Source organism: Eucyclogobius newberryi, unplaced genomic scaffold (assembly GCF_026437365.1).
Source record: "Eucyclogobius newberryi isolate DKJ021-1_F unplaced genomic scaffold, fEucNew1.0.hap1 SCAF_18, whole genome shotgun sequence".
Lineage (NCBI taxonomy): Eukaryota > Metazoa > Chordata > Actinopteri > Gobiiformes > Gobiidae > Eucyclogobius > Eucyclogobius newberryi.
This window is the reverse complement of record NW_027315812.1, coordinates 11,279,048-11,293,858: the sequence shown is the minus strand read 5'-3', so window position 1 is coordinate 11,293,858 and position 14,811 is coordinate 11,279,048. Positions and strand designations below refer to the sequence as shown.

Here is a 14,811-nt window from a genome sequence, read left to right as displayed (position 1 = left end):
CTGACCCGTAACTCGGCTTGTTTGTCTCCTTGGCGATTTTAAGTCCAATGTACAACAATAACACCACCAGAAAAGTTACACGGTGCACGTTTTAAATACAAAATCCCACGAAATGAACCTTTTAGTCAGAGTTTCCCAAAATGTTGAACTATAAGATGAGACCATTGCCTTGCCACACACATTTTATTTTCTTATTTCATTCTATTTCTTATTATAAACTGCTGCAGTACATTGATGACAATTCTAAACAATCTAATATATTAGTGGTGATCATGTGGTGTTGTTATTAGATCAGGCAGTTGTTTGGACCTCTGTAATGCCATTGGATCACATCTAAGACTTGTGTAATTGTGTTGAGGATAATGGATAGTGTTACAAGAGCAGAAGCAGCAGCAGCAACCTGTCTGTGTGTGGTGGAGGGGGTGGGCAAAAGGGGGCAGGGGTATATTTTTAAAAGCCATGTGGTATCTGCCCGCCTGACAAAGATAAAGAAAGAGAAATGCTTCCAGAGTGGACAACAAGGAGTGGACAACAAGAAGCAAACATGAATCTGAACATGTTAAGCTCTGAGGTTAGTCTGGGGAAGTTACAGAAAGTTTTGAAAGAAGTCCTTTTACCTGTGAGATGTGTTGTTGAGGTTTTGAGCACAGTTTTGGATTTGGTGACACATTTGCTGGGCAGGGTTCTGGGCAGCTCCCTGGTCCGCCGTCACCTCCACCTGCTCCTGTCGGGGATGGTCCTGTTTGGGCCCCTGCTCAGTCTGTGGGTCTCAACGTACAACATCTTTGCCAACAGTAACCACTTCCTCTACAGGTGAGAGCTGCATGTGACAGTGTTCAATGAGCCATGGAATTGTCACTGCGCTTTGTCTTTTCATATTCTTGTCTTTGACTAGTGTCGTGAACTGTTTTGATAGTTTAAGAAGTAAAACAAATTGTAGATGTAGTTTGTCATTCATCCAGTCGATGGTGACAAAGATCTGAAATGTGAAAAGACTTTTGGTTTATGCAGCTTTTACATCAGTTTCCTTCAGAATTGAGAGGCTTTTGGGATGTTTGCCGAAACATCCTGAGCTAAAACAAAAAAAAACTAGTGAATACATTTTACAGCTTTGTTACTGTGAAACAAAAAGTAAAAAATCTATGTTGTGATAAGAGTAAATTACACTGACTGCAATTCATCATCATATTAATATTAACAAATATAAATTTTTTGAATGTTTTGATTAACTTGCACTGTCAATGAGTCTTATAGAGCAGAGCCAATATGGTTTTGACATTTTATATAGGTTATTCAGTATTTCAGACATTTTCACTTGCCTTCCTAATACAATGTCCTAAAATAGCCTTTTATTTCCTGTACATTTTATTGGCTCTTCAACAAGACACCTCAAAGGAACTCTTTCTTATTTCTTTTTATTTCCATATTTTTAATCCCAGAAGTAATTAACGCAGCAATAACTATTCTTTCCGAACTCCGTCCTCTTATCTCCATGGAGCTCTTATTTTTTGCCTAAAATGTTCCCCAGTATGACATTAAACTTGTTTATCTCCATGGAAACAAGCCGGCAAAGCCGGTTGGCCACCTGTAGATAGAGAAGCAAGGTTGAGAAGTGTAAGCCTTAAGAGTGGAACATCTCCATGGAGTCAAACAGGTGGCGGACTCATCAAAAGTTACATAGTGCACCTTTAAAATGACCTTAAAATAGCAAAAATGAATAAAAAGGAAATAAAGACTTTGTCCTTTCAGTGTGCAATGAAAAAGTTGATGTAGTTTACTCATAGTTTTGCTCACGTCTCAATGAACTTTCTCCAACAGGAAGTTCCTGCGCTCGGCCTGGGGTTGGACCTGCATCCTGACCGGTTCCTTCATCTTGGTCCTGTCCCTCTCGGCCCGGCGCTCTCTGTCCCTCTGCCTGCGCCACCTGTCCCGTCTGCTGCTCGTGGGGCTGCTCTGGTGGGCCCTCAGGCGCCTCCTCACCGCTTTGGAGGACGCCGCGGGGACCTGCTACGAACCCATGCCCCAAGACGGCGACGCGTCCGGCTCCTCATCAAACCAGCCTTTACTTCTGCTGCACGAGGACCAGACCAAAGCCTCCTGCGTCCGAGCGAACATGCAGTGGAGAGGATACGAGGTGTCCCAGGACGTGCTCATCCTCTGCCTGTGTTGTCTCGTCATGCTGGAGGAGATCAGCGTTTTTAAGGACCACGCATCGCCTACAGAGCCTCTGCAGAAGTCTCCCGGGGCCCCGTTGCGCGTCATCTTTCTTCTGTGTACGCTGCTTCTGGCGATGTGGATGTTTCTACTGCTTTGCTTGCTGGCACACTTCACCAAATTCCCAGCCCAGCAGCTAGGGGGCGCTCTGGGGTGCCTGGCGTGGAGAGGACTGTATCAGGGATGGTTCAGGCTGAAGGGGAGAAGGTTTTGTCCCGGGATGCCTGGAGAGGGACTGCTGTCTACTGACGATGACAAAGATGTGTGAGACAGTGGATTATTCTGTTCAGGACTGTTTTTGGTCCAGTTTAATAAGTTTGTGCCACTTTATAATAACTCAACCTTATTTGGCCTTCATAAAGCATCAACAAATACTTTATTCATGATGAACTAATAGACCTTTCCACGAGTGATGTGTTCGGATCAGCTGCGCACACAACCTGGTACTTATGTAAACACTCTGTCCCATTCATTTTAATGAGGCAGCAAATAAAGACGCAATTTTGTTATTTGTAGAGCGTGAAGACAGATGGATGTTCATCACATTTGTCAACACGTTACAACTACTAATATCTAACTTCAACGTCCAGAATAGATTTGGGTTAGGGTTATGTTTTTGGTGAATTATTGTCCAAAATCATGTAAGTATTTTAGAAATGTTCATTACGAGGTTGTTAGCATGTATGATCATTTCAGCGCTAATCACAACAGCAATCTACACTAAACACTTCAACTCATTAGTTTTCTATGCTTAGAAACTATTTAATTAAGGAGTTATGTTACTAAGAGTTAAAAAGCCTGAATAATTCTTAATAATAAAGAGTTGTTTCTTATGAATTAAGTCTTTGTTCATGCTTTATTAAGGCTAATAAAAGTGTAGTTATAATCAAGAGTCACCAGTACGTTTATGTCATACTTTGGACCATTTCAGGCAGAGCAATGACATCTTCTGGGAGAAAAGTTACACAGTGCACCTTTAAGTTGTAACTAGTCTAAATTTAAGGATTTCCTCAAATAGTAAGTTTAAATTAATGATGGTTATAGGTATAATATATTAAGACATTCAAATGTGTAAACTGCTACTTTTTCACCAATATGAAAACAACATTGTACATTTTACTTTTATGGCGTGTTACACTTGTTTTTCTTTCCAACATCTTTTGTATTTAAATCATGAATGACACTGTCCAATAAAGAAACATATGTATGTTTTATTTTGTAAAATGAACCCAAAATGCACACAACGTGATCAAAACATTGTCAGAATGACTGTAATGTTACATCCGTATCTAAACACCAGTTGGTTGTTATGGAAACATGAGCGATAAGTGTGATGGGGAGTTTAGTAGATGGCAGCTTTGCCATCGCCTTTTGGTTTCTTGATCTTGACGTAGTTTTTGGTGATAATGTCGAAGAGCACGGCCTGAGGAGAGAAGATTAAAGACGTGGATTGAAATTAATTAATTATATTGTGAAAAAGTGATAATATTCATAAAAAAATATCTGTCAAAACTAAAGTGCTGGTCCTATTTGACAACGATAAAGAAAAAATACAGTTCCAAAATCTAGTCATCTGGTCATTAGCCTTTTTTATTGAACCTCAAATTGAGCTAAAACAAACCTATTATTAGTTTACTTGAGTGACATGTAGCATCTTAAGGGTGTGATCACATGTGTTGTTACTTGGTCTTAAATTGAGCGATTTTAGACTTGATATGGACTAGTCCCAAGTGTTTTTTGGTCCACCTTTCAAGGCCAACATAATTCCAAATAGTTCTAAAAGTTAATTGAATAAAAAGAACAAATAAAAAGGTTTCCAGGTAACAGTTTCCACCTGTCACTCATGTGTACTCTTGTGCTTTCCACAGAGTGCAGAGGTGGTAATAAATAAATCAAGCGTGATATATAGAGACATTATAGTGTTAAATGGCATCTACAGTCGCTAATTGTCATGGCTCGTCCATTAACAGCATCACAACATGACAACAGGGACAAACGGTGATTAACGAGCAAAATATAGGGCACTAATCCCTTTAACACAAGCAAAGCAATTAGTCTAATCACTTTCCTATTAGTGAGAAACGGATTTCATTCATCTGCGGGACAAGGTACAGACATGTTTGATACGTGACAGGAAACACTGATGACAAGAGTGGGTCCAGCTCGCCTCAGACGGTCCCTCATCTGCCTGAAGAGTGGGTCCAGCTCGCCTCAGTCGGTCTCTCATCTGCCTGAAGAGTGGGTCCAGCTCGCCTCAGTCGGTCTCTCATCTGCCTGAAGAGTGGGTCCAGCTCGCCTCAGTCGGTCCCTCATCTGCCTGAAGAGTGGGTCCAGCTCGACTCAGTCGGTCCCTCATCTGCCTGAAGAGTGGCTCCAGTTCGCCTCAGTCGGTCCCTCATCTGCCTGAAGAGTGGGTCCAGCTCCAGTCTCCTTGTGTCCGTCTGTCCGTCTGTGAGAGTCGGATCTCTCCTTCACTGGAACTCCTCCAGGTTTCTACGCTTTTTTCCCAAAGAGGTTTTTTTTGTAGTTTTTCCTGGCCGAGAAGGAGAGTCTAAGGACAGAGGACCCTGGGACATCGTCCCTCGCCACCACAGACATTGTCTGACTCCATCGCCACCACAGACATTGTTGATTCATTTCTCCCTGTGGCCCTCAGAGGCAACTGTTGTTGTGATTTTGGGCCTTACAAAAATAAATTGATTTGATTTGATTTGATTTGAAGTGTCAGTGGGGCTTTTTAAACGGTAATTTAAAGTGGTTGGACGACTCATTTAACTAAAATGCCGTTAAATATATTTAAAATTTAGCTAAAAATGATCAAAAACGTTATCCCGGAAAAGCAAATTCTTTAGGTTTATAATGTTACTTCCTGTTTGTAATCGATGATGTCACGATAGGAAATTACCAGGCAACCACTGGGCCAATACTCATCTTATGTCCTTTTTTTTTAATTTGACAAATGAAAATATATGGCAGCACCTTTATTTTGTTGAATCAATGTTTACAAGGACAAAAAAGTTGTTTTCTTTTGTGTAAGTTATGATCTTGGATGGAATGAGTGTCCCTACTGTGATGTCACTTCCTGTAATTTAATACAGATTTTTCACAAATAGTGACTTGATTGGTGTAAAACTATAATTTATAATTGTAACAAGTAAAAAAATAAATAAAACACCAAATAAAGTCCAAATTAGAATATGCACTTTAAGTTTCTTACATAGATGTTGCGTATCTCCAGGACGATGAGGCGCAGTTCACAGTACAGAAACTGGTCGAGCTGATGCACCAATTCTCTGTAGTCACCCTGAATGAATGAATGCATGTAATTATTTAATGAAACAGTTGGTGTATAAAGGGGGCATTAACAATAATCTACTGTCAATTAGATGCGACATAATTATGAAATAAGATTAACCTACCACATGAGGGCTTTTGGCAGCCTTGGCCACAGCGTCACCTCTTTCATTGGAATATCTATGGAAGATAAAAATCTGTTGAAATTCCATGTTGAAATGAATATATTTTCACAAATTCAATGTCACACGAGTCTTCATTTCAAATCCACATTAGTTTGTCAGATACAATTGCCCATATTTTGTTAATTTCACAAATCAACAAAGATAATTCTCCTCATTTTGTGCAGCCTTAGTTTGTAGAGTCAAGCTTGGTAAAATGTTGCACGTACATGACACTCAGACAGTCAATTATGTAACGTTTTATAGTTTAGAGGACTTAAGCAAATACAGGAAAAGTAGGGACTTACTGTAAACAATGAGACTTGAAAAGCATCATTTTTAACCACTTTAAAGACATTTACCTGTCTTTGTAACTAAACCACAACGTGCTTTATTGTGTCGTGTATTTAAGTTGCTAAACGGTAAGTATTGCAGCTCATTAGAATACATTAATCACCGTGCCGTTTACTTACTTTGCCAGCAGAGTTTGGAACGCCTCAATCTTAGTGCGTGTGTTGGTCAGAAGTTCAAACACCTTCTCCTGTTGGGCAAAAAACAAATCCTTCAACTCTTTCATCACACAAATATATATATCTTAACTTCAAGGACCAAGTGAGTGCCGTGTAAAAAGAGCCACCGACCTGGACTGCGACTCCAAAGTTGTTGCCATCTTCCACTTTGGGGACTTGCAGTTGCATCCACAGTGAAACCTGAAAACGTGACATATTTAAGCTGCAACTATAAACGCACGATTTGATTTAAACTCTGACGGTGTTGTTTTTGTTCTCAACCCGTGTTTGTAGGGCATTTCATTTTATAATTTAATTGAGATACAGGTGTTTTAAAATAGTTAATGAAGAGTTCTACAGCCAGTCATTGTCAGCAAAAAAAGCAGAGTTCAGACTTCTGACTAATATATTTGACTAGTTTTTAAATTTTTTTAATATTAATTAAATTTAAGTTGAAAACCACTATTAAATGAAAAATTATAGAAAATTTTATACATTGATTCACGCAAAGTGATTTTTTTTTTACATGTATGCATTCTAACAAATTAATCAAAATGTTTTCCTCTATCAATAAGACAGGGAATGCAGATGGAAACTAGCCATTTAGCAATAATCTGGTGCGTAACATCTGTTTTTTTATGATCTTAATGTTCATTTTCCCGTCAAATAAAGACCAAACGAGACATTTTGTTTTGTCTTATTAACATAACACAGAACAATAAAGATATTCAAACGTCTTCATCCGAGGTGTGAACTCCGGACCACTGTTTTAGGATCGACTGAGACATCTCCATTAAAAAAAAAGAGCCGAGCATATCATCGTCTTTGATTGAATCTTACTCTCGATCCAAATTAAACCAACTGTCCAGCCCTACACGGTTATAATGTTGCGTGGTTCGTGTTGACATCTGTCGGAGCGATAAAGGAGCTTACATTCAGACAGATTTGTAGGATTTATGCCTTGTCCATATGAAGGCATGTCATTTCGGGAGGCAGGAAATTAAACTGTTTATTTTTACACATATTGTTGATGGGTGGCAGCAGGGAGAACATTATTTCGTAGATTTGGATTTCAGAGAAGTGGCGAGTTTAGTGAAAGTCCCCTAATCGTATGACTAGCTGTAGTGGGGCCCAGTCAGGGGGGTTGTGGGAAGCCGATTGCACCTGTGACCGGATGATAAGGGGAGTGTTGTTGGCCTCGCAAGTTTTGGTATAACTGTCACTGGACTGTATCTGGACGCAGGGTTTAACAACGTCGAACAAATGCCAAGAATAAGTTCAATCATTTTAGTTTTGTGAAAGAAATGAACAATGCATACAGTATCCAGCGTGCGTTATCACATACAAGATTGGTTTGTTGCTGAATCAAGAATATTTGTGTTTTGGTTTCCCCCGCCCCATTTCCCCCCTATTTCTCCCCCAAAAAAGAAAGGAGAAAAAAAAGGAAAAATAAGGCACACAAGGTAATAAAATAAAAAACGAATTAATTAAATTTAATACATTTTATTTTATTTTAAAGTCCAATTTAGTCCAGTTTTTTGAAGAATATTTACGTAATTGTAGCTCAGGGCTTCAGCTTCATTATCGTTATCTGGACTAAACATTCTCGCATGCAGAAGGACATTTTACAACAAAGACGGCGGCTTTATTTAACCAAAATGACAAAAAAAAATAAGCCTTCAGTCACCATATTTCAACCATATTTCAACTTTTATTTGGTTAAAAATGTGTTAGAAAAGTCTCAGTGTGCAACAGAAATAACCCGACTGAAATGAATCACTGACTAAACTAAAATAACTGTTACTAGCCGCCCTAAAGCTCATATTCTGGGCTGTAATGTTGAATCGTGTCTAATGGCGAGTGCGTGTGGAAGGTGCCGGGACTGACCGTGTTGAGCTTCTCCTTCAGAGTGCTGATCTGGCTCTTGGTGTTTTTCAGCAGACTCTCCACGGTCTCGTTGGTGCAGATGGGACCACAAGGAGGCCCTGAAGGACACCGCATGACTCCCATTCATCACAACGCATCACAAGTGTAATCCCAATAGCAAAACACACATCCTTTTGCAAGAAGCTCCAACTTTACAAAGGGTAACGTTTAATGAAGAGGACTTGTACTACAGATGAACAACATATACAGATAATATGTTGCATAATGTGTGTGTTTAAGGGCTTGACAAACAGTTAAATAGAGTTTAATAGTTATTAGTCATTTTCAAAGTGGACCAAACCTTGTTCTTGATGCTGAATGAAACTAATGGGCTAATTTAGATTGAGATTAAGTCATGTCTAATTGTCAATCTTTAATCCAGAGCACAGTTTAATCCGTCAGTAAAAGCGTGTGTTTGGAGTGGAGTTTAAAGGACTAAATTGAGTTATTTTCTTGCAATAAATGGCACTGATTAGAAGTCTGTTGTGTTTATGTTCATGGAATCAGTACAAAAGGCCATTTTTATTTTGTTTTTGAAGAAAATGTCAGGGTTTTCTTACTCAAGGACTTTATCAACTTTATAAACTCGATCCAAATTGGAGTTAATCCCTCAACCATCTTCTTGATGTTCATTTTATGGGCCCTTGAGCAAGACGCTTCACCCACTTTGCCAGTACTGTACCGTCTGTCTGCACTTAATGACTTTTTTCTCTTTGCGCTAATGTAAAGTTACAGTACCTGCGTCCTCCTCTTTTTCTGCGTCCTTGTCTTTGTCTTTTCCTCCTTTCTTCTTCTCCTCCTCCTGAAACAAAAGACCAGACGACACCGGGTCACACTCTTTTCACCGGCGATTAATCTCTCCGACAGCTCACCCACATGCTTTACTTCTGCGCAAATGAAGAAGACTTCAAGAGCACTTTTCTTATTTTAAGTGCATAATTCAACCCAGTTTCTTCTTTTGCGCTCAAGGCTTTCGAAGGCGTTGAAGCGTGCGGTCTAAAAAGAGCGGCTGCTAACGCTCTCAAACCCAGTTTCCCCTCATGAAGAGTGACGTTTGGCAGAAATCCCTCTTTCCTTTAGCAAATCAAAATGGTATCAAATGAATATAAAGAGTCAATTATAGGGGCAATTCAACATCATTTATTTTTCCTTCTTTGTACGTCTACTACTTTCTGGGACAAATAAAAAGTCCCAGTGGGTTAAAGATAATTTTGTTTGTAATGTGCACCATTGGGAAGGCACTACATTTCTGGAAGTTTCTGAACGTTGTCCATAGGAAGTTTAGCACGTTGTTATTTTTTGGACAAACCCCGATCCCACATTGTACAATTAACAAAATAAATGCCCCCTTACGCCAATGACACTAATCAAAACATCATTCCTCAAGTGCTAATTGTAGCTATATTGTTGAGGAGTGTCCGAGTATCGTATACATGCCGCACCTCGTCACTGTCTGTCTGTGGTGGAACAAGTCCTTCTTCTTAAATGCCGTTATTGTTGCCCTCAAAGCTTAACACGTCATCCTCGTAAAGTCCTAGTGGCCACATCTGGCAACGACAACTTTTTTGACGCCGCTACTCTCTTGGCTGCGATAGAGAAAGCACAGAATTGTCTGTTTACGTAAGTTCACGTTGTAATGCTTCTGCACATGACTCCTGTTGAGGGACAAGGGTGGAGAAGTGTAGAGCGAAGTAAGGGTGGGACAATTTTGGGGAACAATGTAACTGCATTGTTTTTCTGACATTGGAATTACATTTGCAAATTATATTATGTTCAGAGTGTAAACAACTGCAGGAGCTTTAAAATATGAGAAAGACTGAAATCTGAACTTTAAACTAGTACAGGAATCGCATGCATTCCAGAACATAATAGATTATTGCGCCGACTTACAATTGCGACTTTGATTTAATTGTAATATATCGTGCAGCCCAAGTGTTAATTCCCTGTTTATTTCCATCTATTCATGCTAATTCCCAAAAATTCTCAATCTATCCACTATCTCGCTATATTGATTCAGTCTCACCACAAACAAAAAGCATTAACATTAGTCATTTTAGCCCATTTCAATAATGCACAGCAGGCGTATAAATGTCATTCTGCCATTTGACACACAACATTTACATCCACACTGATAAAAATGTGATTTTCTGGACCTTTAAGATTAAAATGCAATGACAAGTGAGCAACCAGAGGGACAATGATCAGTAATTTTAACTCCAAAACTCTGCTAATAATCAGATTTTCTGCGCACACGCGACTGCAGCCAGTGACATAAATGCCAATAAATTAATTTACAAACCTCATAGTTATGCAAAAGGAACTCTAAAGAGCAACTTCTTTCTCAACTTGAAACCGTGGCTCATTTCTACGACGCATAAAGTGAAATGGGGATACGTCTGAGCAGCCCTCGTCTGAACAAATAACACACGCGGAAAAAGGATTCCATGCCAACTGAACACATAATTGACAGCAGCCGAGATGTCAAATCAGACAAAAATAAAAGGCCACTCATTGCCAATTTGTAAAAACCCACACCCTGGCAATTTACAGAGCGATCAGTTTCCACGGCAACCCCAGCTTTTCCCTCTCGCAATCTTTTTATGAAACGCAATTAAATTAAGCCCTTGGAACACACACCAAGTGGAGCTCAAAGCAGAACGACGGGCACTTCTTATAATGACACCTTTCACGTTTATTATATAATCAAGTACAAGTGCTGTTTATTTTCTCTCCCACCTCTTAAACTGCTCCACTCGTTATTTGCCTAATTGCCACTTCACAAATGTTGCCTAATTAGTCAATTATATCGCATGAACAAAGAGAGCTCTGTTTTCTCAGTTACATAATTGGCATTTTACAATTTACACTATTTTATTGTACTTTCAAAGCAAATCATGTGCCCCGGAGTGATGTAGTCATTTACATAATACTTTGGTGTACTACATTTGAGCAATTAAATACATTTTAATCAGATTCAGTTATTGCAAATTGTAAATGATCAGCTCTGGTCTTTGTCTACAGTCAGTAAAAGCATGTGGTTTGTAGGAACTATTTTTTGTGTGAAGTGGCAAGGATTTTAAACTGTATTTTTTTATGTTATGTATGTGTAATATTGAAAATTTGATTGAATAGAAAAATTGTGATCCATCAATACGAGAGAAAAGCTGATTTTTTATTTTATTTTTTGTCATATTGCCCAGCCGTACTATCACAATAAACTAATCTATTTGTGCTAGTCTCCATGGTGATATATCAATCTAATGCCAAAGTGTGGAGTGTTTTAGCCTATGAAACCCAGCTCTTAAGATGGTACTCGCCTCCTTCTTTTTGCGCTTGGCCTCTTCTTTGGCCGGATCGGGCATCGGGATGTCCAACAGGACCTTCAGAGTCTCCAGGTCTTTGCAGATGAAGGACGTCTGCAAAAATACACAAAACATAGAAATAAATAAATGAGTTTTCATCCAAAAACACAGCCTGGAGAACAGTAGGCTAAGTACTACGGAGTCATCATTTTCATCGTAATAGAGGTCAGATTTAACCATTTGTTGAGGGTAGGGACGTCACGATATCATATTTTAGTGTTACGATTATTGTGAGAGAAAAAAACACACCACGATTTAACGATTATTCATGATTATTGAGACCAAACAACAGTGAAATCTGACATTTTATAGTGAGTGACCAACTTTCCAAAATTAAAGTTTCTGAAAGATTAAATATGACAAAAACAACCAGAAAAAAAAAGTTATTCATTCATTCAGGTCAATTTATTTGCACAATAGATTGAACTAAAAAGGAAAAAAAACTTAATTTTGCTTCTAAAACGGTCATAATTATTATTTTTTGGTTCTTACGATTATATTGTGAATGGAACAATCCCGATTAACTGAATAATCTTGACATTCCTAGCTGTGGGACTGCCCCCTAAGTTTCTTTATGAAGATGTTATTGCATTGCCTGGAAAGCTCCGCAGTAGGGCATTAAACTCATCTTGCATTTATTAAATTATAGGCAATTTTAACACCTTAAGAATCATGCATTCTTACTTATTCTTCTTCAGGGTTGCCTCTCCACAGATGTAACCTGTAACTTGTCTCCATGGACATACATAGGTTTAACGCCAATGTTTTTTAAATATAATTTCTTCTCATGCAATTTGTGGAGTATAAATGTTACTTACTGCCTGAATTTAATGTTTAAGCAGTCGTTTTTGACAAATGCAATCACTTAAGCATAATACAAAGAAGAACAAAGTCTAATTTTGTTTTGCCAATGTAAATTCTAGTTTTTTTTTACTCTGGGGGTCCGCCTGTTTCCTGTATCAATGAGAATCACTGAATGCCATATTGTGGAACATTTCAGGCAAAGCATCAAGATCTCATTGAAGAGCAGCATGTAGTGACTCCTCCACCAGAAAACCTACATTTGTACAGCTGTAACAAACTCTTTTCATAGACGACACAAAAACCGTCCTGTTGTCCTAGTGTTTCTATTAATAAATAAAATATGAATAACTCATAGTTCATCAAAATGTAGGCTGCCAGTCTTTCCTACCGTCAACATCAACTGCATTTCTTCAATCTTCTGTGGAAAAAATGTTTTCACCAACTCCTCAGCCTGCGGGGAAGCATAAAATACACATTATAGATGGATACATAGTGTTATTAGATACATACTGGGAATAACTAAAGAAATATGACTTGAAATTTGAACTTTAAGACATATGTTATGGTCGATCTAGTTACAGCAGCTTATTTTGTCAGCCAACAATGAAGGAAGTGAAAGAGAAACCATGTAAATACCTCTTTATTGAGATTTAGGCAGAAACTGTCCACCTGAAACACACAAAAACAGCCATTTAATGAGAACATTACTACATTTTTGGACTGCACAAATACATCAAAACAACGTATGGATAAGGAGGCTAGCTGAGATGATTGACAGCTTCATCCCCTCTCAACGCCCACCCGGAGGTCAGCGACTTCAGCTAACAACAAAATAACTCACAAACAAACGCCATAAACGTGCAGGGAAATAACCCCACTTGTTTGTTGTTTTACTTTGCGCCATTGCGTGCATGAATTGTATCTCACCTGTTGCTTTGTGTCGGGACGAACATTCAGAGACGTCATGATGAATCTGCGGACACAAAGCGTGAAATACGTGAAAATGCAACGACAAAAATAAATCTAACGTTACGTCTACAGTCTGTGTAATTTGGTAAGTCGAGCCAGTAATTCAACGCCGAGAAAGAGCAAAAAGAACTATCCACTCACAGTTAGTCAGCATAAAGAAAATGAAAGTAATCGCTCCAGTTCCGTAGTTTCCCGTTTGGAAGTTTGCGCGCGTTGCATCATGGGCGTTGTAGTTTTAGCAGAACGTGTGCGTTTTGTTTTACGTTCAATTAACCATTAGAATTTTTGGGTTGGTTATTTTCATGCGGTAGTAAGCAATTATTATATTCAGTAAATAAATAAATAAGAAAATAAAAAATATATACAGCTGTATTATGTAAATTATTCCATACTATAAAAAAGAGTTTGTATGCATTTTATGACCTGCTACTGCACGTATTTGTATTATTAAATGTATGCTAACTATGTATTCAATAAATGTTCCATCCTTCATGCTCCCAGTTGAATACTATAAAAAGTCCAACGCAAATTCATGAAGTTGTGCGTCACTGGTCGGCTTTGTCCACTAGATGTCGCTGTTCTTGTTAGTATGACTGCATGATTGTCGAGTGTATTTAGAGTGCATAATACATTTGTAATTATCTGTTTTATCTGTCATTTGTCATTTGAGGATGACGCTCAACATCTGTCCAGGGACGGAACACACAGACTAACTCAGATGGCATATTTACATTGAAATTTTGATGAATATGCATGGTCTGTTCCTGAAATTAATTGGCTTAACAAATTACGAAATTAATAGACACATATACGGATAAATAAATAAATCTAACATTCAATTTCTAAAAATCCTTAAATACGTTGCCAATCAACAGGCCTTTAAATTTGTTTTGTGCTTTATTTATTTATTCATTTGGATGTGCAGAGGCCCCAAGCATTCTAATATTCAGGTCAAAAATATTTGAGCTGTTTGACAGTTTTGCCACATATTGTCCATGCCATGAATAATACGCCCTCAGTTGATGTCATTATTGATTGGTCAGTCAATAAAGCTCAGATCAAGGTTTAAGAGGATTTTGTGTTATCACATGATGATGCAGAATCTGTGTGTCAGAGTTGACCCAAAGAGACCTGGATCAATAGTGGGGTCATATGGACAGAAAAGACGTCAGACAGAGTAAATAAACGGTGATGTGGACATATTCCTAAAACACAAAAGTGAGTTTAATGTTTTTAATGTATCTCACCAAAAGAGAGTGTGATGTGGTTAAGGATTTTAATAATACATTTAGAAGTAACAACTATACAACACTAGTATCATTATAGTAGTAGTGCAAATGTAAATTTCATCCCAAATTTGAATTATGTGTCACATTTTTAAAAATCACCTACAAAGAAATGCATAATGATCAAATTGTGTTTTTAGGGGAAAAGACTGGTTTAGTCTCTTTTGGAGTAAAATGACAGTCTTTTCGGCACATTATGTATTCAAAATAGATATGCTATACTGCAGATCTCACCACTCTTAGGCCACATCAGACGCTCTGGAGGGCCACGTTTGGCCTGCGGGTC

At 38.4% G+C, this 14,811-nt stretch overlaps 2 protein-coding genes across 2 annotated transcripts; one reads left to right on the top strand and one right to left on the bottom strand.

The window, feature by feature from the left end:
- The first annotated feature begins 338 nt into the window (after window positions 1-338).
- Window positions 339-2,504, top strand: LOC140364934 (fat storage-inducing transmembrane protein 1-like). The gene is made up of 2 exons (XM_072451311.1): window positions 339-813; window positions 1,819-2,504. Exons 1-2 carry the CDS (start codon window positions 500-502, stop codon window positions 2,480-2,482), a joined length of 978 nt encoding a protein of 325 aa, XP_072307412.1. The 5' UTR covers window positions 339-499; the 3' UTR covers window positions 2,483-2,504.
- A 901-nt stretch (window positions 2,505-3,405) lies between these two features.
- Window positions 3,406-13,475, bottom strand: psme1 (proteasome activator subunit 1). The gene is made up of 12 exons (XM_072450523.1): window positions 13,381-13,475; window positions 13,198-13,243; window positions 12,907-12,939; window positions 12,659-12,721; window positions 11,422-11,520; window positions 8,843-8,906; window positions 8,066-8,163; window positions 6,311-6,379; window positions 6,143-6,210; window positions 5,634-5,688; window positions 5,432-5,518; window positions 3,406-3,637 (listed from the first exon to the last, which is right to left on the bottom strand). The coding sequence occupies exons 2-12, from the start codon at window positions 13,234-13,236 to the stop codon at window positions 3,557-3,559; spliced, it is 756 nt and encodes a 251-aa protein (XP_072306624.1). The 5' UTR covers window positions 13,237-13,243; window positions 13,381-13,475; the 3' UTR covers window positions 3,406-3,556.
- Window positions 13,476-14,811: the final 1,336 nt, after the last annotated feature.

Coding starts and splice junctions, on each gene's coding strand:
- psme1 (XM_072450523.1), bottom strand. CDS start 13,236: ATGACGTCTCTGAATGTTCGTCCCGACACAAAGCAACAG. Junction 6,211..6,310: donor ACTTTGGAGTCGCAGTCCAG/GTCGGTGGCTCT, acceptor TTTGCCCAACAG/GAGAAGGTGTTTGAACTTCT. Junction 5,519..5,633: donor CTGCCAAAAGCCCTCATGTG/GTAGGTTAATCT, acceptor TCATTCATTCAG/GGTGACTACAGAGAATTGGT.
- LOC140364934 (XM_072451311.1), top strand. CDS start 500: ATGCTTCCAGAGTGGACAACAAGGAGTGGACAACAAGAAGCAAACATG. Junction 814..1,818: donor AGTAACCACTTCCTCTACAG/GTGAGAGCTGCA, acceptor TTTCTCCAACAG/GAAGTTCCTGCGCTCGGCCT.